At 42.2% G+C, this 24,141-nt stretch overlaps 2 protein-coding genes across 2 annotated transcripts; one reads left to right on the forward strand and one right to left on the reverse strand.

Annotated features, from left to right (window-relative positions):
• Positions 1–1,332: 1,332 nt before the first annotated feature.
• LOC104308914 (ovalbumin-related protein X) lies at positions 1,333–8,087 on the reverse strand. Its single transcript, XM_009910157.2, has 7 exons — positions 7,899–8,087; positions 7,223–7,288; positions 6,468–6,596; positions 5,571–5,688; positions 4,955–5,097; positions 4,489–4,644; positions 1,333–1,734 (listed from the first exon to the last, which is right to left on the reverse strand). Exons 1-7 carry the CDS (start codon positions 8,064–8,066, stop codon positions 1,333–1,335), a joined length of 1,182 nt encoding a protein of 393 aa, XP_009908459.2. The 5' UTR covers positions 8,067–8,087.
• Positions 8,088–12,472: 4,385 nt separating this feature from the next.
• BLOC1S5 (biogenesis of lysosomal organelles complex 1 subunit 5) lies at positions 12,473–23,777 on the forward strand. The gene is made up of 5 exons (XM_009910159.2): positions 12,473–12,613; positions 13,757–13,839; positions 15,330–15,459; positions 17,258–17,316; positions 21,692–23,777. The coding sequence occupies exons 1-5, from the start codon at positions 12,502–12,504 to the stop codon at positions 21,869–21,871; spliced, it is 564 nt and encodes a 187-aa protein (XP_009908461.2). The 5' UTR covers positions 12,473–12,501; the 3' UTR covers positions 21,872–23,777.
• The last annotated feature ends 364 nt before the right edge of the window (positions 23,778–24,141 follow it).

The following is a 24,141-nucleotide window of genomic DNA, read 5'->3' on the forward strand; positions in this document are numbered from 1 at the left end:
GGCTATTTCTTGGTAATCTATAATAAAGAGTGGAATCAAACTCTAGATGTCTGCATGTATGCATTTCATAAGTGTCTAGGAAATTAAGTATCTACACGCTTTATTCATTCTAAAAACAGCATTATGTGCTGAATCTCATTTTACTTAAGACAGTTACCAGGGGGGTTTGGTCCAGAAAAATTAATGTAATTATCATAACAAACATTTATGTTTTTATTTTATTATGTTTAGGAAAAAAATAAACAATTATATGCATCAAAATCAATAATTTATTATTAGAATGAAGGCAGTGAATATGGATATATTTGGTCACTATAGGGAAAAAAAAAGAGTATATCAGGATACTCACTCATTGGTTAAAAACATGAGATATAGCCCTGAACTATCAGAGGAACAAAGAAGCCCAGCTACATTTCATGGAATAATAATGTGCTCAAGTTCTGAATGTCACCTGAGGGCTTTCCAGGGACTAACTGAAATTTACCTGCTAAGCAAGCTCAACGGAGACATTATTGTGAAACCTGTGTTTTTCTCACAAAACTCGTACAGAGAAATCAGATTCTTTAATATCACTTACACAACTTTTTACAAAAAATCAAAATGCTCAAATTGAAAGTATTTTCCAAGAATTCAGGAAGCTCTTTTGACTGGCAGTTCTCACTGAGCTCTGGGTCATCTGGACATCCATCTTTCAGGCTTTGAATTTAAACTCCGTAAGAAGGCATAAGTGCACCTACACAAAACCAGATCTCCTTGCACTTTCTGAAGCAAGAAACTACCCATGACTTTGGAGAATCTCTGCAAGAAGTTCAGAATTAGATGAGGAACACATGGTAAGAGGACAAGTGAACATGTGCACCATTTCCCATCAGCTCAGTAAACAAATATTGAAATTCACATAGGCACCAGTCAACAACCTGCATGGTAGAATCCTATCCACAGCCACCTCCTTCAAACTGGAGATCTCAAAGGCCATGTTTTAGGAATACCATGGGTTTGTCAGCAGGATGCTGCTGGGGAATGAGATGAGCACAGCCCTTGGTCATCTTCCTAATGGGTTCTCAAGGAATTTGCGTCATGCTTGCACCTTGCTCCTCAAGTGAAAATCACTTGGCCCCATCCTGACCGGTGGGTGCCTCTATTCTTTGTTGGCTTAGTTTTGACCAGTTCAAGCAATTCTGAAACCGGTATGAGAAAGGAAAGGAGTAAACATGCTGTCTCTTGTTTCCTCGCCTGCAGATATTGAAGAGATGAAATTAGGCTAAAATATTACAGTAAAGGAGGTCTGTTTCTGAGGGAAAGCAAGCATTTTTTGCACCTCTTTTTTCCTCCTTAGGGAGAAGAGTATCTACCAAAGAAAAGCATGCTGTTGGTTGGGTTGTGTCTGATGAAGAAAAGGAAGGGGTGGTCAGCCCTAAACTCCTCAATCTCAGGGGAGTGTTTGATGTCTCCCACCACATCCACAGAGCTAGCTATACTGGTGCCCTCTTCATTGACTTCCATGCGTGCCTCATGGATGGCCTCAGATACCTTCAGGCTCTCTGCTGAAGAGATGCCAGACAGATTGGCCAAAGGGCTGAACAGGTCAGTCATACCCAAGGCCATTAAGACAGACGTGAGGTTATATTTTCCTTCAAACTTCATGCGTGGGAGGTACACTTTCACTCTCTTCTTTTCCACCACATTAGGACTGGTCCACTCCATAAGTTTTTCAAAGCTGACTTTGTTCTCAAGCTGGAAAGAGAGTGAGAATGAAATGCCTGCAAATACTTCTTCCTACCTTGCATTTTAATCAAGGCTACAATAAAAAAAGACAAAGAACCCAAACAGAATGTTTCCTGAAGTGCTTCCTATCAACATACTTCTTGTAATTTAGTGTTTGCCTCTGCAGTACTGCCTGTGTCACTGTCTTATTCAGTTCATCCCCCACCTGACACATCCCCTTCTGTCTCATGGGGCACAATCCAACAGTTTTACAGCCCAGAAAATTAGTCAGCTAGTGAAAGAGATCCCAAGAATAGTCCATGAATATTTGTTTACAGTTGACACTACCTAAGAAATGCAAACTCTTCTACATCTTTAATAAACCTACTTCATAATGTAATTCCAAAAAATGGTTGAAGAAAAATGGGTTACATAGTGCAGGCTACATCACTTTTTCCCTTTCTTGAGTACAAACAGGTAATTTTATAACACCTTGATAACACTGTAAATGATTGACACTGGAGTTATCTTTTTTTTTTTTGCTACTAAGCCAGTTAACATTGTGAATTTTCTTTCTCTCTTGCATCTGTCCATATTTCCTCTTTGGTGTTAGCATGCTGTTAACTCAGCTGTTTAGCTTCATTTTCCTCCAAGATTAAGACAAAAGTTTCATTGAATTTTACACAGTCAGTACATCATGTATTCTTTACTCATTGCATACTGGCCCCACTCTTTTTTTTTCCTAACAAAACAACAAAACAAACGTTTTTTTAAAGTAGTTTTCATGCATCTGAAAAAAAGAAATGACTCGACTTAAAGCAGTTAAGCAGTTTTGATGTTTTCTTTCATTCTCTCATTTTCTGCCTTTTAATGTTCATGGATTCTTTCTGCTGCTGACGTTTATCCCATTACACACAAGTCTCTCCTGCTATCCTTGTTTGATGCATAATTTCCAAATATCTTTCATGCATTTTGTTTCCATCTCTATATTGAACGTGTCCAGAGAAGGGCAACAAGGCTGGTGAGAGGCCTTGAGCACAAGCCCTAAGAGGGGAGGCTGAGGGAGCTGGGATTGTTTAGCCTGGAGAAGAGGAGGTTCGGGGGGGACCTCATTGCCCTCTACAACTACCTGAAAGGTGGTTGTAGACAGGAGGGGGTTGGTCTCTTCTCCCAGGCAACCAGCACCATAACAAGAGGACACAGTCTCAAGCTGCACCAGGGGAGGTTTAGACTCGAGGTGAAGAGAAAGTTCTTCACTGAGTGAGTCGTTCGTCATTGGAATGTGCTGCCCAGGGAGGTGGTGGAGTCACTGTCCCTGGAGGTGTTCAAGAGGGTATTAGACATGGCACTTGGTGCCATGGTCTAGTCGTGAGGTCTGTGGAGACAGGTTGGACTCGATGATCCTCGAGGTCTCTTCCAACTTTTGTGATACTGTGATACTGTGATACTGTGATTTAAGACTTTCTGATGTCTTAAATGATGAAGTGTTATTGACCAGTTAGTACATCTTGATTGGTTTCACCATTTTAAAATGAAGAATATTTTACCAAGAACACACTTTACCTAACTTTGTTTTACATTCCATGGTGACACAATCAGAGCTATTTTGAAAGCAGCCCATTTATGATGTTTAATGAGGATTTTGTTAAAAAAATATATCATTAGGGATTCCTGCAACGAATTCTCATCAGTTTTAGCAATATTTCCTCATCAGTTTATAAGGTGGATGGTGAAACTACCTCTTGGTGAAAGAATAATAAATCTGCCCATACTTACATTCTATTCTGCAGGTTGCAGCAACACCACTCTCCTTCAGCTTTATTAGACAGAATCGAGAGCTCTCCTAAGGGACCAATCTATGCCTAAGTACCTGGTAACAGCTGGGGGGCTTTTGTGCTCCCCAGCTGTGCAGCACAGCCATGATCATAGGTTGGAAGGGACTTTGGAAGGTCATCTTGTTCAAACGCCCTGCAGTCAGTTGGGACATATCCAACTAGATTGGGTTGCTCAGGGCCCCATCAAGTCTGACTTTGAATGTCTCCAGGGATGGGGCCTCCATCAGGTCTCAAGGCAACCTGGCACAGTATTTCACCACCCTCTTTGTAAAAAATTTCCTCCTTATGTCTTAACCTAAATCTGCACTGCTCTAGTTTAAAACCATTGCCCCTCATGCTATCACTACAAGCCCTTATAAACAGTCCCTACCCACCCTTCCTGCAGGTCCCCTTCAGATATTGAAATGCTGCTATAAGGTCTCCCCAGACCCTTCTCTTCTCCAGGCTAAGCAGCTCTAACTCCCTCAGCCTGTCTTTGTAGGAGAGGTGCTCTAGCCCTCTGGTCATATTTGAGGCCCTCCTTTGGACCCATTCCAGAATGTCCATGTCCTTCTTGTGTTGGGGGCCCTAGAGCTGGACACAGTAGTTCAGGTGAGGTCTCACAAGAGCAGAGCAGAATCACCTTCCTCAGCCTCCTGGACACACTTCTTTTAATGCAGCCCAGGATTCAGTTTGCCTTCTGTGCTGCAAGTGTGTGTTGTTGGCTCATGCCCAGCTTCTCATCCACCAGTATCCCCAAGTCCTCTTCTACAGGGCTGCTCTCAATCTCATCTTCCCCCAGCCTGTAATAGTATTGAGGACTGCCCTGACCCAAGTGCAGGAACTTGCACTTTGCCTCATTGAACTTCACTATGTGGGTACCTTGGATGTAAATGCACAACAAAAGGTATGATGGTAGCTAAGACTCACTGAAGAGGTAACTCTTCTACTTCCCCTGACAAGGCCATACCTGCTCCAGGCCAGAGATGTCATCAGGCAACAGTATCAACATGCTCAAGTCTCCACTTGCATATGGAAGCTCCAGGATCTTCATTTTCTCTGAAGTCACCACTGACACTCTGAACGTACCGTTTTGACACATCATTTGCACAGGTTTGCTTTCTTGCTGCACAAATGGAAGCACGAGATAATGTAACTGGGGAGAAATTCTTTCTCTAGGCAGGCAAATGCACAAGCCCTTCAAAAGGCACAGGACTCAATCTTCGAGCATGTTGCCTTTGAAGAAGAGTGTGTCTCTGTTTTCCCCTCTTGCCTGCTGGTGTGCTCTGGTCAGACACAACTCTTGCAAACCTAAAAGCGAGGGGCCCAGCTAAATCACCCACCCAAAGACTGCAGCATGCTGTACATGTTACACCCAGACTGGTGGCTGTGCAAGCCAACATCCTGGTTAGAAGCTGCATCTGTGCCCCCCCTACCTTTCTCACTCTGAAAGGAAATTCCCGAGTGTCTTCTTCTTTAAATGCTGTCTTCCATATCCCTTTGAAGTAGATGGCATTCACAAGGACTAGTGCAGTACTGGAATCCACAGAGCCAGGTTCAAGGAAGTCTCGAATCTGTCCTTTTAAGGAAGAAGCAGGGCAGAGAATGTTAAGTCTCACTGTAGTATTGGAGAGGGCAATTGACATGCTGCTGCTTGGCTTGACTTCTTTTTCTTCAATGGTCTGAGTGTGGAATTCAGGTTCATGAGGATGATTTAAGACAAAATGACTGGCACTTGGCCAGACATTTCTGCAAGAGAACAGCTTCAAGAGTGGTATACATTCCAGGGAAAAGAATAATATATAGACAAAAGAGCAGGCAAAGGAAGAAGTAATATAGATTCTCTGTTTCTCACCGTTCTTTCCTACAATTTACTCCTTTTTCTTCCCACCTTAGCACAATAAAGGTACACAAGCTCTTGAATCATTCCTTTTGCACCATCAGCCTAGTGCATGCATTACTTTTCTCCTTGAAGCCCACTTACACTTTCCAGAAGTTGTTCAAATACATTTGTGAGAAGGAAGTATATCTCAAAATGTTCTTTGACCTTACCATTTGTCTGATTTCTCACCCAGGAATTAATGAGTTGCCTAGCTTGATTTGATGCTGTTTTGAAGTTGACTGTTTCCAGACCTGCTCTGTACAGTTTCTTCACGCATTTTAAATAGATCTGTGAAGACAACAATTCTAGCCACCAAATCAGTAATATTTTCAAAAGAGGATGAAGGTGAAAAAACTATGGTTACAAGGATTTTAATATTAAGTTGTCATTGCTTACTTCCTGGAGTAACCTGCTAAAACTGCCCAGAAAAAAAATCATTTGATCCATGACATTTTCAGATCTGACATTTTTATTACTTGACCAGTTAAGAGTATATATTACAAATGCTTAAATATATATTACAAATGCTTAAATATTTTAGTGAAGAAAGTCTGATCCAAAACCGCTGCCTCAAGTTCATTTCAGAGTGTTTTGTTACCATTATGTCCCCTCCTTTTTCTTTAAAATTATGCTTGCCTATTTTATAAAGATAAGTTTCTTTGATTTGGAATATTTGTATTTTTGTTTTGAAAACGTGAAAGATTTTGACACTTTCAAAAGTTGTGTTTAAGATTTTCAAATGAATAAAACCTACTGGTCAAGTTACACCCTACAGAAAGCAACCAAAAACTTCTTAAAATGAAAATACTTTGGGGGGGATGAAGCAGCAGGGAGGGGGGAATTTAATTACCAAATACTTTTCTTTATTACTCCATTAATTGTCTAATAAAGCTATCTTTTTCCCTGACATTGCTTTCCATTCAGGCTGTTGTCAAGGTTGTGGCAAAGGGAAGAGCTGTGGAAGTCCACAATGGTGTAAGCCTCTTGGATAAACAGATTTGGCCAGTCTTCCTGGATTACAGGTTTATATAGGGTTTAACAAGACATCACTCTAATGCACAACTCACCGGTAGGATTGAATATGTCTTTTCAGTGTAGAGTCTCTTGGCGATGTGGAGTGAATAGTTGGCTTTTGGTTCAGCAATATCAGAGAGAAGTTCTTTAAACAGTATGTGGATATTCACAGACCTGCCACACTGAGTTGTTGATAAGAACATAAAAAGGTATACCTATAAGCTTATTTTACTAGGAACAGAATTATTTATAAGGTACAAATAACATGGGAAAATGCACAGCGTTTGGACATGTGCAAGTGAATGTACTACAGTCTAAAAGATCTGGGGAGAGATATGTTCAATACAAGCAACTGATGATGTACAATTAATTCATAGCATATAATGATGCTCATTCTAGCTGGAGAGAAAACCTCAGTGACAAACCTGAAATTATATACCTTAGAAGTAAGGCAACAACAACAACAACAAAAATCCCAAACATGTGCCACTGATTGCAATTGGCAAGTTGTCATACTTGCATTTTAAGTGCAGCTTTCTGCTGAAGCTGAAGATGGAAGAGTATTAGATGACAAGGGACTCAGAAAATGTCTCATAATATAGTGAAAAGATTGATCAACTGTCCAATGCTCCAAAAACAGTGTTCCAAGAGACACAGACTAAGAGCATATAAGAAAAATGCACCATGTAATGAAGATCTTTTAAATTTAGGGCATTGGTAAAGATTTGGGATGGTGCCAAACCTCCTTGAAGCACTGTCAGAATAGTCTGTTCTCTAGGAGAAAAATATAAAAGATAGATAAATGTACCTTAGATTTCTGACCCTTGGTCAGAAAAGTTTCTCCAAGTCCTGCAATTTTGCTGAAGTGGAGAACCTGCAATTGGAAGTAGCAGCAGATGAAATTAAATGCTCAAAGTCCACTGAGAGTCACTGATGTTTGTGTTGAAACTAAGCTTGGACCAAGTAGGTCTGATTAACATATAGAAGAACAGAGAAGTTTCATGTTAGTTTTAAATAATTATGTTTTTTTACTGCATGTGCCACATTGAAAAATTGTGACTATGATGCTTAGCTTAGATCTCCTCTTTTCTAGTTAATGTTATTCCCTCTATAAACCAGCTACTACTTTATTTTTAATGGTGATTCCTCTTTTCTGAATGTTTTGCATATTACAAGGAAGAAATCAACTGAGTCTATGAGATAATATAAGCTGAAGCACCTCTCTTAACTATCCTTCAAGACTGCTCTCTTTCTTAATGGAAACCAAAGGCCATTCTTCCTCTTTATGGGGTAAAGCAGCTGTAAGTGAAACTCTGATCAAAATACAAACCTGGTTTGGAACGACTCTTTTTTTCTAAGCAGGTTTGAGACAAGCGCTAAATGTGACTATGTGACTTTCTACCCTCAGCTGGAGAAAGTCCCAAAGGTGTAAAGGGGTTGTTGTGAATGGGATCAAAAGGAGTTTGTCCATTTACGCAACTTACCTTCTCCATCTGATACTCAGTGTTGCCTCTTGCTCCCAGATAAACTATGGCCAAGGCTGCAATGATGCTCAGAGGGGAATAGAAGAAGTTGTCACTGGCATGGTGGACTTTCAGCCCTTTGAATACATCAAAAGAAAATTCTGCATTTGCTGCACTGATGGAGCCCATTGTCAAATTAGTGTTGTCTGAAAAAATAGAAATAACACTGTGTAGCAGTGATATGTAGCATTTGTTTAAAGAAATATTGTCAGTAGCCCAGCTTAGTTCATTGGCATTTTTGTGATGATGAACCAATGAATGACACAAACCCTATAAATACTGTGATCATGAGAAACATTGTAATTCATGTCCCATTTATCTCTGAATGCATGTTTGTTTTCTTTCAGTAAGATGCTAGCTCATCAACAAGTTGGTATCCTGCACTTGTCTTTTAGGAAATAGATAGTTTCATCATGCTTCAATATAATAAATATAACACAATGGATGAATTTCCCTATTGTCATTCAGAGGACTGTGAACTGTGAATGAGGCAATGCAAACTTTGCAATTAATTTCTTCTTTGGCTGCTCTGCTTCTTTAAATCAAATGTAATCAACACACTATACTCTTAGTGTACTTCCTACTGTTGCTTAGTACAATCAGCCACAAATTAGGTTTCTTTCCTGTAGTTTATGGAATAACAGGAGTAAGTTGCTCTTTAAACCCAGCCAGTTGCTTGAATGCTGAACTAAAGATTTAGGGGAGTTCTTGCCTGTAGTTCCATTTGAGACATTTAATTTGGGCTGATGCTTTTTTGTTGAGAATAAGCACAAACATAAATATCATAAACAAAGGTTTTGGCAGTACAGCTTGAAACAGCACAGAGCTGCATTCATTCAGTCAGGTGCAAGTCTTGTACATGAAAATGATTGTGACATGATAAGGATATTAACTGAAACTTCAAGTCATTCTCTTTGAACATGAGAGTAGGAAAGCTGCACACTGATCCTGCATCTCTAAAACAGTTCAAGTTGGAGGAATAGCAGCAGCTGTGGTTAATTATGTGATCTGGGGGGCATCTGACACTAATGGTTGTGGAATCACATTCTGTAAATCATCATACTGTACCTCATCTGTGTTCTCCAGAGAGTGAGACTGAGAGAAATGCCTTTATTTCCAAAATTATTATTATAACTATAAAAGATTTGAATATGACACCAAATTTTCAATAAAAAATAGGCATCTCTACTCAAAACTATGGCAAACAAACATATTTTGCACAGCTAAAAATATTGGACAGAGTACTGATGAAGCAAGATTAAATATATATGCTGCCTTTTTACATCTCTGTCTTAAAGTAATAGCATTTTTTCCCCATTTTAAAGAATACAAATTAGAAATTATATTTTACTTAGAGAAATACTTACCTCATAAACTTCAAAGAGGTATGTAATAATCCAGCTTGCCAGCTGAACTTAAAAGATTCTCTGAGCTCTTGGTGATATATACTGCACCACTGGCGACACTCCCACTGTTAGCCTTCGAGGAGTCGTCTTTTGAGTCACTGCTTTTCATCATGACCTTTTGATTCACTACACTGTGAAACACTGAATAGACCAGTGTTGGACTGGTACTCTACATGCAGCAAGTCAACTGTTACTTATTGAATTAAAATCTAAGTTAAAAATTGAATTATTTACACTAACTTACAAGGCTGTACCGAAGCAATTGAAGTTCAAGCAGTTATTTGAATTATGCCAAGTCATATAAGATAACTAAAGTAACATGGAAAATAAATGCAAAAAGGGAGGAAAACCAGTGTTACACATAAATCAAGTGACAGATAATACATTTTTAATAAACATAGATGTAACATCAGATCAAGTGATTCTCACAGTCAAGTGAAGCTAAAGATCCCAAAATAGTACAGGAAAATAAGACCTTGTCATAGTGGAGTGACTGGGGAGTGAGCAAACAGTTCCCACATTAGTGAGCATCCATGGATATAGCTGAAGAAAGAATGTAATATTAGGGAGTGTAAGACTGCAAAAAAGTGCATCAGCCCCTGAAAACCTATTTGTTTCTCTTTTCACCTCTGAGACACTTTAAGTACAGAAAGCAGTGCAGCACAGTACTCTAAACAAGCATGAAGGGAAAACTAGATACTGGGCTAACTGCTGAAGGTCTGCAGTAACACACTGTTGCAACAGCTCACTACAGCATCTCTGCAGTGGAACAGAGGGAAATTTCCCTAATGTTGCCAAAATAGTGCAATTCCAAGCAGAGCCAAGTGCAGGATTGTCTTTTTATTCACGGGGGTTTGAAAAGGAATTTTATCCGTATAAGAACAAACCCAAAAGTTTATCTTTCAAGACCATTGTTTTGGCCTGCAAAAATGCAGAAGTATGTTCCTGGTGTCCAAGGACTGGTGTAATCTGTAATATTCTCTACTTGTTACAAGCATGGCCACATTTATTTGTGCATCTAGGTAAGAGCAAAGTTTTTTACCTGATGTTAAACTCTAGGGTCTAGAGCATATATGTGGAAGAGCGGAGAAGGGCTCTAAGGATAAAACGCATTTTGTTAAAACTTCATTTTGATGAAAACAATTCAGAGCAGCAGTGTTGAGGTGAATTAGAGATCTGAGGGTGGGCATGGCAGAGGAAGAGATTTGATGAATAGTCAGGAATGGCATATTTTTGGGGCTTTAAGTCAGACCCTAGAGTATTCAGATATTCAGAAATGGATTTTAACCAGCCAGTAGGATTCAAAGAATGATTAAGGGTCAGCTTTTAATTTTTATTCTCTGCAGGTCATGGCAACAAGGCCCATGGTACATGCACAGGCCATTCTCATAGATCTTCCCTATCTACCTTTTTACTATGGCAGGTGAATGAAGATCTGCAGGAACATTCATGGTCTGTTAGACAAGCATAATGCACAATATCAAATATAATTCCGTTGTAAAAAAGCTATTACTCTTTATTGAACAATGAAGTTGATGAGCAGTCAAGAAACAAATCTAGCACCTCTGAAGACCATGGGGTGGATAATGGAAATCTCAAGTTTGTACATATTAAGTCACAGGGAAAGGGAGCTACAGTCTTTAATGGCATTTTTTGTTTTGCTGAAATGCAGGTATGCACATGTAAAGCCTGATAATTGGAGTGCCTTTCACTTTTCCAACTCAGAACAAACTTTTCATCTGAGGATGTTATAGCAGTGATGAGAATGAGAAATTCTAAAGATAGTAAGCAGCTTTCCTCTTACCGTTTTCAGTGTTCCTTATTCTGTGAACTGAGTTGACAGAGCTTTTATTTATCCTATCAAACCACTACTGCTCAAAGGCACAGGTCTTGTGAGCTGTAGTGTGTCTTCTCTTATTCTACCATTTTCACATATTCACATGAGAATTCCAGCTACTGGTTAGCAGCTGCTCAAGCATGCCTTTGGGGGAATCCATTAAGACCTTTCCTAATCACCCACATGCTTTTGTATGCTCTGGTTTAATGTGTTTGCAGATTACACTGAACTGGGTAGGAGTGTTGATCTGCTCAAAGGTAGGAAGGCTCTGCAGAGGTATCTGGACAGGCTGGACTGATGGGTCAAGGTCTGTTGTATGAGATTCAACAAGGCCAAGTGACAGATCCTGCACATGGGTCACAACAACCCCATGAAATACTACAGGCTTGGGTAGAGTGGCTGGAAAGCTGCCCAGCAGGTAAGAACCTAGGGATGCTAGTTGACAATCAGCTGGAACATGAGCCAGCAGTGTGCCCAAGTGGCCAAGAAAGCCAACAGCATCCTGGTCTGTATCAGGAATGGTGTGGGCAGGAGTAGGAGCGAAGTGATTGTCCCCCTGTGTTCAGCACTGGTATGCAGCTCAAATACCACCTTTGTGTTGGGCCTCCCTCTACAAGAAGACCATTGAGATGATGGAGCAGGTCCATAGAAGGACAACAAAGCTGCTGAAGGGTCTAGAGTACCAGTCTTATGAGGAATAGCTATTACTCTCTGCAACTCCAGCAAGGGCCTTGGAGCGAGGTGGGTGTTGGTCTCAAGAGAAAATGGCCTCAAGTTGCACCAGGGAAGGTTTACACTGCGTATTAGGAAAAACGTCTTCACTTGGGCTAGGCCGGAATGGGCTGCCCAGTGAAACGGTGGAGTCGCCATTCAAAAACACATAGACGTGGCACTTTGGGACATGGTTTAATGACCATGGTGGTGCTGCGTTGACAGTCGGATCTGATGATCTCAGAGGTCATTTCTAAACTTAACTGTTCTCTGATTCTGTTCTTTTCCTAAGTTCACAGCTCTGGGCTGCGTTCTGCAGGGCCCTGAGGCGCAGTCAGGAGGGGGCGGCCGGGTCTTACAGACGCCCCCGAGGCGGCAGGAGCTGCCCTCAGTGTGAAAATCGTTCTCTTCACCGCAGCTGAGCTGCGATCAGCCGCGGGAAGACGCCGCGGCCGCGCTGCCCTGCGGCCGGTATCGAGCCCCAGGCCCGGCCGCCGCGGTTCCTGCAGCGGCGAGCGGCGCACAGAGAGAACGTCACAGCGAGACGGAAATTCGGCGGCGGCTGAGGAAGGGCCGGGCCGGGCCGGGCCGGCGCTTGTCGCTGGGAGTCATGAGCGGGGGTGGCCCCGCGCTCCCCGGCCGCAGCGGAGCGGCCGCGCTGCCCAGCGAGAGGAATCGGGAGGCGCTGGCGGTCAGTTCCCCCATTCAGCCCATCATAAAGGGTGAGAAGCCGGATCGGCCCAGCTGGATACAAGATCTGTGTGACAGCCGCAGTGGGAACGCGGGGACGGGACGCACATTGAGCCGCTGAGAAACTGCGGGCCGTGAGGGGGGCTGCTGGCCTTGCCCGGGCTGCGGCTCTTGGGATCAAGCGCGTCCCTCGAGCGGGACATGAGCGTGACTGCCGAGTCCATTCCCATTCCATCAACCGCTCCCCAGCCCTCTGCAGATCCATGAAGTGTTCAGAGCGATGAACAGATAGATGGCCACCTGGGAGGCTTAACTGGCTTCCACCACTTAAGAGTTTGAAACGGTGTGGCTTTGTTTTGGAAAGCTGAGTCTGCCACCGAGGCCTTGCCACTGGAGCTAAGTGCCCTGAGGAGCTCTTTTGCCTTATTAATACACTTTTTGGCCTGGTTAATCTGTGCACAGGAGGCTTTAAACCTGGATGTGTTTTAACCCATGCTTTATTTAGTGCAACCATGTTATTCCCTAGATTTGAAGTAATCATTTTACATAAGTATCTAAAGGGTGAGATCAAGATCGTGGGGCCAGATTCTTTTCAGTGGTGCCCAGCGACAGAATAAAGGGCAACAGTCACAATCTGGAACACGGGAGGTTCCATCTGAGCATCAGGGAAAACATTCCTATGAGGGTCCCGGAGCACTGGAGCAGGCTGCCCAGAGAGATTGTGGAGCCTTCTCTGGAGAGATTCCAAACCCTGGGCAACCTGCAGTGGGTGGCACTGCTTTAGCAGGAGGGTTGGACTAGATGATCTCCAGAGTTCCCTTCAAATTCCCAGTATTCTGTCATTTTATAGTTCTTTGCATGTTTTGAGTGATTTGGGATTCCAGGCGTGAATGTGGATACAGTAGAGAGGAGGAACCACTGGGTACCTCAAACAGATGAGGCAGGAGAAAAAGTGGAACTCTTCCTTTGGACAGGCAGTGCCAGTTCTGTACCAGTTTAAAGTGCTTGTTGCAACTACAGTATGCATTACTTGAAGTAGTGAAACTAGAAATTACTTGCTATGCTACCAGAGTGCTTTTAAATTTAATGTAATTGGGGTGTGCTACCATGTGTTGTGTAGCCTAGTATGGAGTGTGACAGAAAAACTAAATGTCTGACTTTCATTAATCTTCTAGATGTTGGGGAAATCTATTCAAGACTGCTGGATCACAGACCAGTAATTCAGGGAGAAATACGTTACTTTGTTAAAGAGTTTGAAGTAAGTATTTGTATCTTACTGGGTGCTGTAATCTTCAGAGTCTGAGGCTTGGAACAGTTTCAACATCTTTTTAGAGATTATAATATGTATACTTTTTTTTTCAGCAAGACTTGACATGTATTTCTTGACCAAAATAAGGGTTAGGCCACTTGACAAGTGACAGATGATATCCATAAACCCTTCTCCCTTCCCAAAGGGAAGAAAAAGGGACTAAGGGAGAAAGGATGGGCAAGAAAACTAAACCAGCTTGAATAGAAATAATTGCAATAAAATGAGACAGATACAAAGAGATACAAGCCAATATCCACCCCAACCCCTATGGCACCAGCTGTCACTGGCACCACTGATGCTGGGGGCAGGCATTGGGAAAGTGGACTCAGTGGCAGATGGGAACCAGATTCAGGAGCTAGAATCTGGTACTAGAATCAGGAACAGATGGATCAGGATGAAAGGCAGAATGGACAGAGTCCTCCTTGGACACCAGCCATTGAAGAAGAGGCTTGACCCTGGTGATCCCTCAAGCTTTATCCTGCAGATGAAGTTCATGGGCTGTAGTCCCTTGTAGTTTACAGTCACCTGTCTTGTCAACTCCTCCCTGCTCCCACCTCTGCCTTCCTGCACCCCCAAATATAGCACAAGATGTAGCAGTGCCCTTGGTCACAAGAGCAAGTCTAAGCAAGAGGTTTTCTGGACCCCAGCCTTTGTCACTAGCTCAAACCATCAGTGCTATCACTGCTAGAAGCAGATACAGTCTGGGAAGACATGCTGTGAACTTCAGAAAGTGCTGTCACTGAGAAGTCAAATCACTGAAGGGAATTAGTTATCTTCTAGCCCAAACCAGGAACAGTATCTCTCTAGTAAAGAATGCAGTATGTAAGTATTTTCATTTTAAAAGTTTTGAAAGGAACACAAATACTTTACCTGCAAAAGACTGGTAGGAATATTGAGATAGGAGAATGATTGCTATAATTTTGCCTGAAAGAAAGTAATCTTACTGGAAGAGAGGAGCAACATCTCATGCAAAGTAAGAGATCATTAAAAAGGGAAGGAATGTTGTCTGATAAACTGCTAATCAGGATAATGCAGTGATGGTGTAGAAGTGTTCATGTACAACTTCTCTTGCAAAGTGGAAAAAGATCACCAAAAGGCTCTTTCTGGGTAGATTTTCATTCTTGGATGCTTAAAATTAGTTCTGAAAACACAACTGTACCTCAAACTTGCACAGTGTGCAGGACTGGTTTTAAAGTGGCATTAAGCTGTCTTCCCCCCTCCCCAGATTGTAGTGAAGGCTTCAAGCAGGTGTAATTTACCTCTCTGTTGCTGTAGCAAAATATGTTTGTGAAGTCAACTCTTACCTGCTGTAGAATAAAAAGGAATGATTCCTTTGCCTGCTCTAAATAAGATCTAGGATTCAATGAATAGTTTTACCTATAGGAAACCATCTTGGTTTGGATTGTTAGCCACCCATTTTCTTGCAATTCTTCTGGCAGGACAAGCGTGGCCTCCGAGAACTGCGAGTCCTAGAAAATCTGAAGAACACCATCTTTGAAGCGAACGAGCACGTCCTCCCAAAGTGTGAGCAGGCGATGCACGGCGCTTTGACTGAAACGCTCAAGAGATGTAAGCGTGTTACTTCCTGTTTCCCTTGTTGCATCCTTTTGGGGGAGGAATTTAAATAGTTTGGGTTAAGAAATAGGATTTGTGGGAAAATTACTATCCTTGGATGGATTTTCTACCATTTTTGCGCTTTGTTCTTGTTTCTGTCGCATTTTAGAGGGAAAAACTACAGGGACTTACTTATGTTTATTGTGTGCCCATCACAGCTCTTGCTAAGGATAAATTAAAGCTTTTTTTGGTGATCTAAGTGCAAGCTGTTTCAGCTTAGATACTAAAAATAGGAAAATGCTCCACGTTGACTAAAGCCATGGACGAAATTTCAGTTTCCTAAATTTCAGTTTCTTAATTTTCCCACAGCAAAGCCTAATATTTCCCCTTGTGATTGAAAACAAAACTTGCTGCTGTATAGCTATGGAACACGCTATTGCTGTTGTTGGTGGTGTTATTATCTTTAGACACTAATAGGTCTGTTTCAATTCATGGCCACTGTCCCTTGTTACGGAATCACAGAATGGACCTCTGGAGACCATCTAGTCCACACCCACCCTGGCTAAAGCACTGCCACCCAGAACAGTTTGCTCAGAGTTTGGAATCTCTCCAGAGGAGGCTCCCCAGCCTCTGTTGGCAGCCTGTTGTCCAGCATCCCGGCCCTCCCAGGAAAGAAGTTTTCCCTTGTATTTGGATGGAGCCTCTCATGTTTCTGGTTAACAGCCATTGCCATTTGTTCTTGCTCTTGTCCATGAAGTCCTCCTCCCAAGGAGAGCAGAGGAGAGCATGACCCCCATACCTTTTGACCATTGTGCCCAGATGATTGCAGTCATTGCTGACATTACTGAGGTCTCCTCTGCAGCACCAGTGGTGCTTATGTGACAGGGATAAGAGCTGGGACCTCATCAGCCTCTTTACAACATCCAAATGTGAGCAACTGGCAAGTGACAAACATCCCTATGTGACAAAACATATTGATGAGAGGGGAGCCTCCATCCTCTCTGCCTTAGGGAGCCTGCTACCACTATCAGTTGCCACTGTCTTCTGATAGTCTTGGGTGGCTCAGGCTCAGCCATCAGATGCTCCATGTTGCTCACCTCCTCATCAGCTGCTAGGACTGTTCTGGAGCCGGAAGTGTTGAGGGTGTCTCCTGGTAGAGAAGTCACCAGCATTAAGATGATGGTAAATAAGTAAGGTGTCTTTCAAAACTAGGATGTGTTAGTAGGAGAATTGACTGCTTTGGAGAAATTAGTTTATCTAATTCTGCATTCATTGTGTTACATAAGTTAGAAAAGGAAAAATATATAAGAATACAGGTTTTGTTTCCATTGAGAAGCTCTCTTAGGCTTAGTCTCATGTGAGAAGAGGCTGTCTCCAACATAGATATATTCTCCATGTAGATTGTTAAAATATATACATGAGGGGGAAAATATAAGGGGGAAAATGCCAAATACAACCTAGACCTTGCTCACCTGTTTCTAGTTACTGGCTCAAGAGGCTTTTTGAGGTCTCCTGAGGTGCTAAGTTGTGCACTCCAGCTCATCATCAGCACTACAGACTGGGCACAGAAGGAGGACCCAGTTGCCTTTTACATTTTGGCTTCTAGAAGGCACAAGGGTTGAACTTGGTGACACGTGAACATACAGGTATCTCTTGAAAGTGTTTTCTGCAAGTACTGACAAACCTTTCTTGTGAAGATTTAAGTGATACACTGGAGCATAGTCCTTGGCTTGCAGCAGCCTCACGTCTTTTAAATCCCTTAAAGGCAAGTGACTTTGGACAGCACCTGATCTCCTGCAATTTGTTCTTTCAGTGCAAGCTGCCAATAATATGATCCAGAGAGTCCAAGAGAAGGAGCATGAAGCAAGGAAGGTAAAGGATGGATGGATGGGTGGATTTTTATAATGTGATGTAAGTAGGAGTCATGTGCTTCTACAACAAGTTTGTCTGCCTTCAGGATAGCAAAACTTCTACATTTTAAGAAGACTTTTCTATATTTTATATAGAATAGTAGAATCACAGAATGATTTATGTTGGAAGGGACCTTTAAAGGTCACCTACTCCAACCCCCTCTGCAGTCAGCAGGAACATCTTCAACTAGAGCAGGTTGCTCAGAGCCCCAGAACCTGACCTGGAATGTTTACAGGGATGGGGTATCTACCATGTCTCTGACCAGCCTGGGCCAGTGTCTCACCATCCTCAGTGTAAAAAATGTTTTCCTTCTACCTAGTCTAAGTCTATCTCTTTTGGTTTTTTTTTTTGTTTGTTTGTTTTAATGTGAAACCATCACCTGTTGCCCTGTCACAACAAGCCCTGCTAAAAAATCTGCCCCCTTTCAGTACTGAAAGGTCATAGTTAGGACTCTGCAGGCTTCTCTATTCCAGGCTGAACAATGCCAACTCTCTCAGCCTGTCCTCACAGCAGAGGGGTTCCACCTCTCATATTATTGTTGTGGCCTCCTCTGGCCTTGTTTTAGTAGGTCCATATCTCTCCTGTACTGAGAACTCCAGAGCTGGACCGAACAATGCAGGTAGGGTGTCAGCAGAGGAGAGAGGCAGAATCCCCTCCCTCGACCTGCTGCCTACACTGCTGGTGATGGAACCCAGGAGGTGGCTTCTGGGCGAGTGCACGTTGTTGACTCGCATCCAGCTTTTCATCCACCAGTACACCCAAGTCCTTCTCCATGCCATTGTCACCCAGTCTGGGCTGATACTGAGGATTGTCGTGACCCAGGTACAGGACCTTGCACTTGGCCTTTTTAAATGCCATGAGGTTCACATGGTCCCATTTCTCAATTTTGTTCAGGTCCTCCTGTATGGATCCTATCTCCCATGCATGTAAACTACACCACGCAGCGTGGTGTCATCTGCAGATGTACTGAGGTCACTCATCAATGACTCTGTTATTGATGAAGATACTAAAATGTACTGGGTGCAGTACGGACACCTGAGGGACACCACTTGTCATCAGTTTCCATCTGGACATCAACCCATAAATATATACTCACAGTAAAACTTTTGGAGGGATTTCTGCACTTAGAAAACAAAGCAGCATGTATCTTCTCAACTACAAAGGTAATTAATAGAATCATAGAATTGTTTCAGTTGCAAAAGACCTTTAAGATCCTGAAGTCCAACCATTATCTATCTCTACCAAGTCTGGGTCTAAACCATGTCACTCACATCTCTGCATCTTTTAAACACCTCCAGGGATGGGGTTTCAACCACCTCCCTGGAAAGCCTGTGCCAGTGTTTGAGAACCCGTTCAGTGAAGAAGCTTCTTCTAATGTCCAATCTAAACCTCCCTTGGTGTAACTTGAGGCCATTTCCTCTTGTCCTATCACTTCTTATTCAGGCAAAGAAACTAATCCACACTGCAGCCACCTTTCAGGGAGTTGTAGAGAGTGAGATGGTCTCAGTTTCTCCAGAATAAACACCCCCCGTTCCCTCAGCAACTCCTCATAATACCAGTTCTCTGGACCCTTCACCAGCTTCGTGGCCCTTGTCTGGACCCACTCCAGGCCTTCAATGTTTCTCTTGTAGTGAGAACCTTAAAGCTGAACACAGTACTCAAGGTGTGAGCGCTGAGCTCTAGCTCTTTCTGCAGTCTCCTAATATATGGAAATTATTAAATGTTGGGGGTTTTGTTTGGTGGGGTTTTTTTTCCCCCCCTTTGCTTTATTTTCCTTCCTGGCTCAGACTATAATACTTATCACATACAGGGAAAGCTTAATTATAGGAAACAAATTATTTTCTGTGGAACAAAAAACACCTCCTAACCTACCAGAATGGAAATGTAAATCTAATGTAAATCTTTCCTAGTTAGCTGAGAACACTGACCATATTTATATATATTTTTATATATATATATACATATATATATATATATATGGCTGGTTGAAAAGGAAGTGCATTTTTCACTTGTGGATGGGTTATTTAATGAAGGACTGTATTATAGGAACATGTGAATCATTGGATTCTTTCAGTTGGCTACACTTTGCTTGTTTGAAATACATGGGCTTGGAGTCTAACATCTGGAAAACTGTGGAAGAAATTAGTTTCATGTTTTCTCCTTCGCCCTTTGTGATTTTGTTCCTCTGTTGTCTTTCTACTTGCCAAATGTTCTTCATAATGATTTCGTTCAGGACTGCCGAGGATGTTTCTTAGGCCATCAGGCAAAACAGGCTGTACATTGAGTTGTGTAAGCTGATAGTCATGTTTTTCTTTCCTTTTTGTAATCAGTGAAGATGGGCAGTGCAGTTGCAGCTGAATACTGCTACTGTGTGAAGAGCACACTGCTGAGCCCTGACATTTCACTTGTGCCTAAACCTAGTATAGATATTGGTAGACAGGTTAAGGAGGAAATTCTTACGGTCCTGCTGCTGTTTGTTTGAAATAAAACTTTTAATAAAAAAAACCCATCCAAAATGAATACTCCACACGAATAGTAACTCTACTTTTTAAAAAGATTAGCTGTATCACAGAATCCCAGCATGGTGGGGGTTGGAAGGGGCCCCTGGAGATCATCTATTCCAAATGTCCTGCTAAAGTAGGGTCACCCAGACCAGGTTTCCCAGAATGACAACATCCAGGCATGTTTGGAATCTTTCCAGAGAAGGAGACTCCACAACCTCTTCTAGGCAGCCTGCTCCAGGGCTCTGGCACTTCCAAAGTAACCAAGTTTTTCCTTATGTTCAGGTGGGTTCCAGTTTGTGTTTGTTGCCCCATGTCCTGTTACTGGGCACCACTAAAAAGAATCTATCCTCGTGACCTCCACCTTTAGATACTGATCAGGATTAATAGGATACTCTCAGTCTGCTCTTCTCCAGGCTAAACCGCCCCAAGTCTATCGGTCTCTTCTCATCAGAGAGATGCTCAGTCTCTCAGTCTCCTTGTAGCCTCTGCTGGACTCTATCCAATGGTTTGCTGTCTCTTGATCAAGGGATCCCAGAACTGGATAAAGTACTCCAGATGTGGCCTGACTAGGGCAGAACAGAGAGGGAGGAGAAGTCTGTCAAATTGCTGGCCACACTCTTCATAATGCATCATTGGTCTTCGTGGCCACAAGGGCACACTGCTGGCCCATGATGAACTTTTTAGTCCAGCAGCACTCCCAGGTCCTAACCTGTACTGGTGAATGTATGCTTCCATTTTTTTGTATGCAGTGGAGGAGTACTAACAGCTGTTGAGGTTTGTAGTATTTCTTTAAGCTTCTATACTAAGACATTTTTTCTTGAAACTTGTCCCGGTTTGAGGCCAGGCAGATCCTCTCTTGCCCCTGAAAGGGGCAAAAGAATGACACACAAATGGATTGCAGAAGTGATGGAAAGTTTAAATGGGAAAAAAGCAATTAGTGCATTACAGAAAACTACAAGCATAGTGACAAAAGAAACCCAAAGCGTACAGAGTCCCTTGCAGCATGCCCAAAAGCCTCCCAACACTTCCCTTCTCCCCACCTGAGCGAAACCAAAACCCAAAACCCCCAGGGCTCTTTCTTCCCCCCACTATTGCTAGGCTGGTCTCAGCTGGCCAGGTCTGAGACTGCCCCTCCCCTTTCTTCTCCTGGCATTAGGCCTAGCCAGGCCTAAGAGGCCTTGAGATACTCCCCCACCTTTACCTGATAGGGAGCATCTCCCGTGAGAGTAGAGAGGGAAGAAAGAGGAAGAGAAAGGCTTTGCAGATACATTCATAGGGTGCAGGATATTATGGGTATGAAATATGCTATTTCCTGTGTCTATCTACTGGGCTGGACGCTCAGGACACCAGAGGTGTAACCTATGTGGCAGCAACAGGAAGCACCCAGCCTAAACTGCCACAAAACTTTACAGATGTGAATGGTGACAGGTAAGAGTTGTCATGTGAGGAGAAATACTTTTTCCTTACTTTTCTTTCTGAAATCAGATGTTCTGAAAAAATCATGGGATTTTGGTAGTATCTAGATTCAGGTGATCAGTGTTAGCAGCTCTCAGTGAAATTAACCCAATTTCCACTGAATAGAATGAATTTAATATTATTTACTTTATTAATTGTGTTTCTCTCAACCACTGATACCAGCCAAGTAACAGAAGGGAAATGGTGTTACCCTTACATACAATTAGAGTGTGAAGTAATTAGCCTTCCCATTCAGATCAACATTACATAGTTCGTAGTTGAAGCTGTGGATTATTTTATGTTTGCAGGAGGAACTAGAGAAGACTTCAAGAAATTTGATACAGCTCTTTCTGAGATACATTCTGCTTTTTTTTCAGCTTCATGAGGACAAGCTGCTGGCTCGTGAGGAGAAGCGTGTAGGCCACTGGGAGGAATTCATGAAGGAGCAACAAAACAAACAAGCAGAGGTAGATCAAGAGCACAGAAAAGCCATGGAGCATCTCAAAGAGCAGTATTCTGAGATGGAGAAGGAGCTGGCCAAATATGTTTCTTTTTAAGACTTTTCTTTTTTTAATGATGCGGAATTTGTACCAACACTTAGTTGCTTCCGACCTAGATTGAGATTGTTTTGGAAAGCTGAAGCCTAAGAAAAATGGAGAATTTCCTCTGCAGGTTTGGTACTGGAAGAAAAGGTTTGCAGACTTTCCAACTTCAAGTGCCTATCGATGCTTGTTTTGTTCAGGGCAGGTGGAACACCAGTCTTTCTTTGCTTGTGGAAAGGTGGAACTGGAAATGACATTGTGTGAATACATCAGCTCAGGGAGTTGCAAACTGGAGTTCTTTCGACCTGCAGAAGGGATTGTACCATTTGGGAAAGCAGAGACTAATGTTACATTAACTATCTTAGGGTGCAGCCACATCCCTTTCCCAAAAAGTATGTGTAACAGGTTCCAGCCATAGCTGGAATTTACTGGGAACAGTGTAAATCTCATTCATAGATTTCAGGAAAACTGACTTGTTTTCCAGAATGTTTGAAGCTTTAGTAATGAAATATCTCAGCAGAGGTTTAAATCCAGTTGTAATTCTGACTTTTGGGTTGTACCTTCAGTTTTGAGTTGAGATTTGAATGAGTTTTCTTAACACAAAAACAGCTGAGTGAGCTTGAACAACTCTTTTCTCTCCCTCTGAACGTCTCAGGCCTCTCTTTCTAAGCTTTACTGTTCTAAGCAAAGCCAAAACAAGCTCAATATCAATCAGGAGAAGCATATCAGTCTTTGTATTAGCTTTGAGGCTAGTACAGTATTTACCTTAACTGTTTGACGTGCCATTCATTTACTTAGGGTAAGCTTGTCAGAACTTCATAAACTAATAAGGAAGGATTTTTGTTTCTTTATCACCAGAACAAATGAGCAGATTAGTGGTAAAATGCCTGTAAAAATAACCTGTTTTCTTACTGTTACAGGGCATGTGAAATTCCTGTGTTGCTTGCTTTTATTTAAAGCTTGCAGTTAACAGTGGTAGAAAGGAAGACGTTCATCAGCTCGTTAACCAAGCAAAGTGAAACACAGTGCGCTAATGAAATTTGCTGCACGCTAACTGTTAGCACAGGAAATCTCTTTCCATAATTTAGCTGCTGTCCAATGTGGAATGGAAACAGGTGAAAATAAACAGAATTTACCCTAAACCTGTGCTGCGACGGTAATATGCCAACAGTGGCTGCTTGTGTAAGTTCAGAGCTTGGCATCAAGGCTCTATTCCTGGCAGCATGTTGATAGTGTGGTTAAAGGTAGTGGAGGGGAGATGGAATAAGTATTTGAAATTTTTTTTTTCAATAGCACTGAATTCCTGCCAAGCTGCTTTGCCTGCTACTGTAGATTCAGCAGCTTCATCAATCATCAGTGTGTATCTGGACTGGAAAGAGGACTTGCCAGCACTGGGACACGCTGGAATGCTGTTAATTCTCTTTTCTGAATGGAAAAGTACATTCATGTCACAAAAGCACCCCACACACGAAAAACAAGGCAGCCTGTTTTAGAACAACTTCTATTTGAACAGAAAGTGACTTTTCTAATATTTTTCAGCGTATGCACCTGTGATAAATGTTGCAATGAAGCTTAGAGTTTGATTTAGAAAGAAAAAGATGGGGTTTGCCTGTCTTTAGAATTGGGTGTGGACTAGTTTTAATCATTTTGAGCTGAGACTGCAAATGACTTCTCCCTTACCAGATGTATAAGTGCTCAAAGCCCAAATATCTTTCTAAGAAAAAATGCATTTAACTGCATACTGAATTAATTTTTATTTTTGCACTGATGTTTTTTATCGAGACTATCTAATAAACTGTGCAATGGAGCTGTAGACTTTAGGATCTTGTCACATGGGTGGCTCTTAAGTGATGATATGAGTGTTGCAAGTTGGATATTCACTGGAGAATAAAGCAGTATTTACAAACTCTTCTGGTATGTGTGCTTCTGATTCTTTGAAAAGCTTCTGACACCGAAAATCTGTTCCTTGGTGTCCTGGTCTGACCTCGAACAGAACTAGTTCTGTTCAGTGACTTGACTTTGCAACTCGGTTTCTTCTCAGTGACAGCACTTTCTGAAGTTCACAGCATATTTTCACAGACATTGGCTGCTTCTAGCAGTGTGTCGTGGGCTAAGCTGATTCTGCTGCTGATACTCAATATGATGCTGCTGTCATGCCAGCTGTAGCAAAGAATGGGGCTTGAGGTTCAGATTGTTAGCCCAGGACAGTTCATATTTGGTGCCTGTCGTGTGGCTCACAAAGCAGCTGTCTTAACTAAGTCCATTTTGGCAGGAGATGAAAGGGT

This window comes from Dryobates pubescens, chromosome 9 (genome assembly GCF_014839835.1).
Source record: "Dryobates pubescens isolate bDryPub1 chromosome 9, bDryPub1.pri, whole genome shotgun sequence".
NCBI classification, from domain to species: domain Eukaryota; kingdom Metazoa; phylum Chordata; class Aves; order Piciformes; family Picidae; genus Dryobates; species Dryobates pubescens.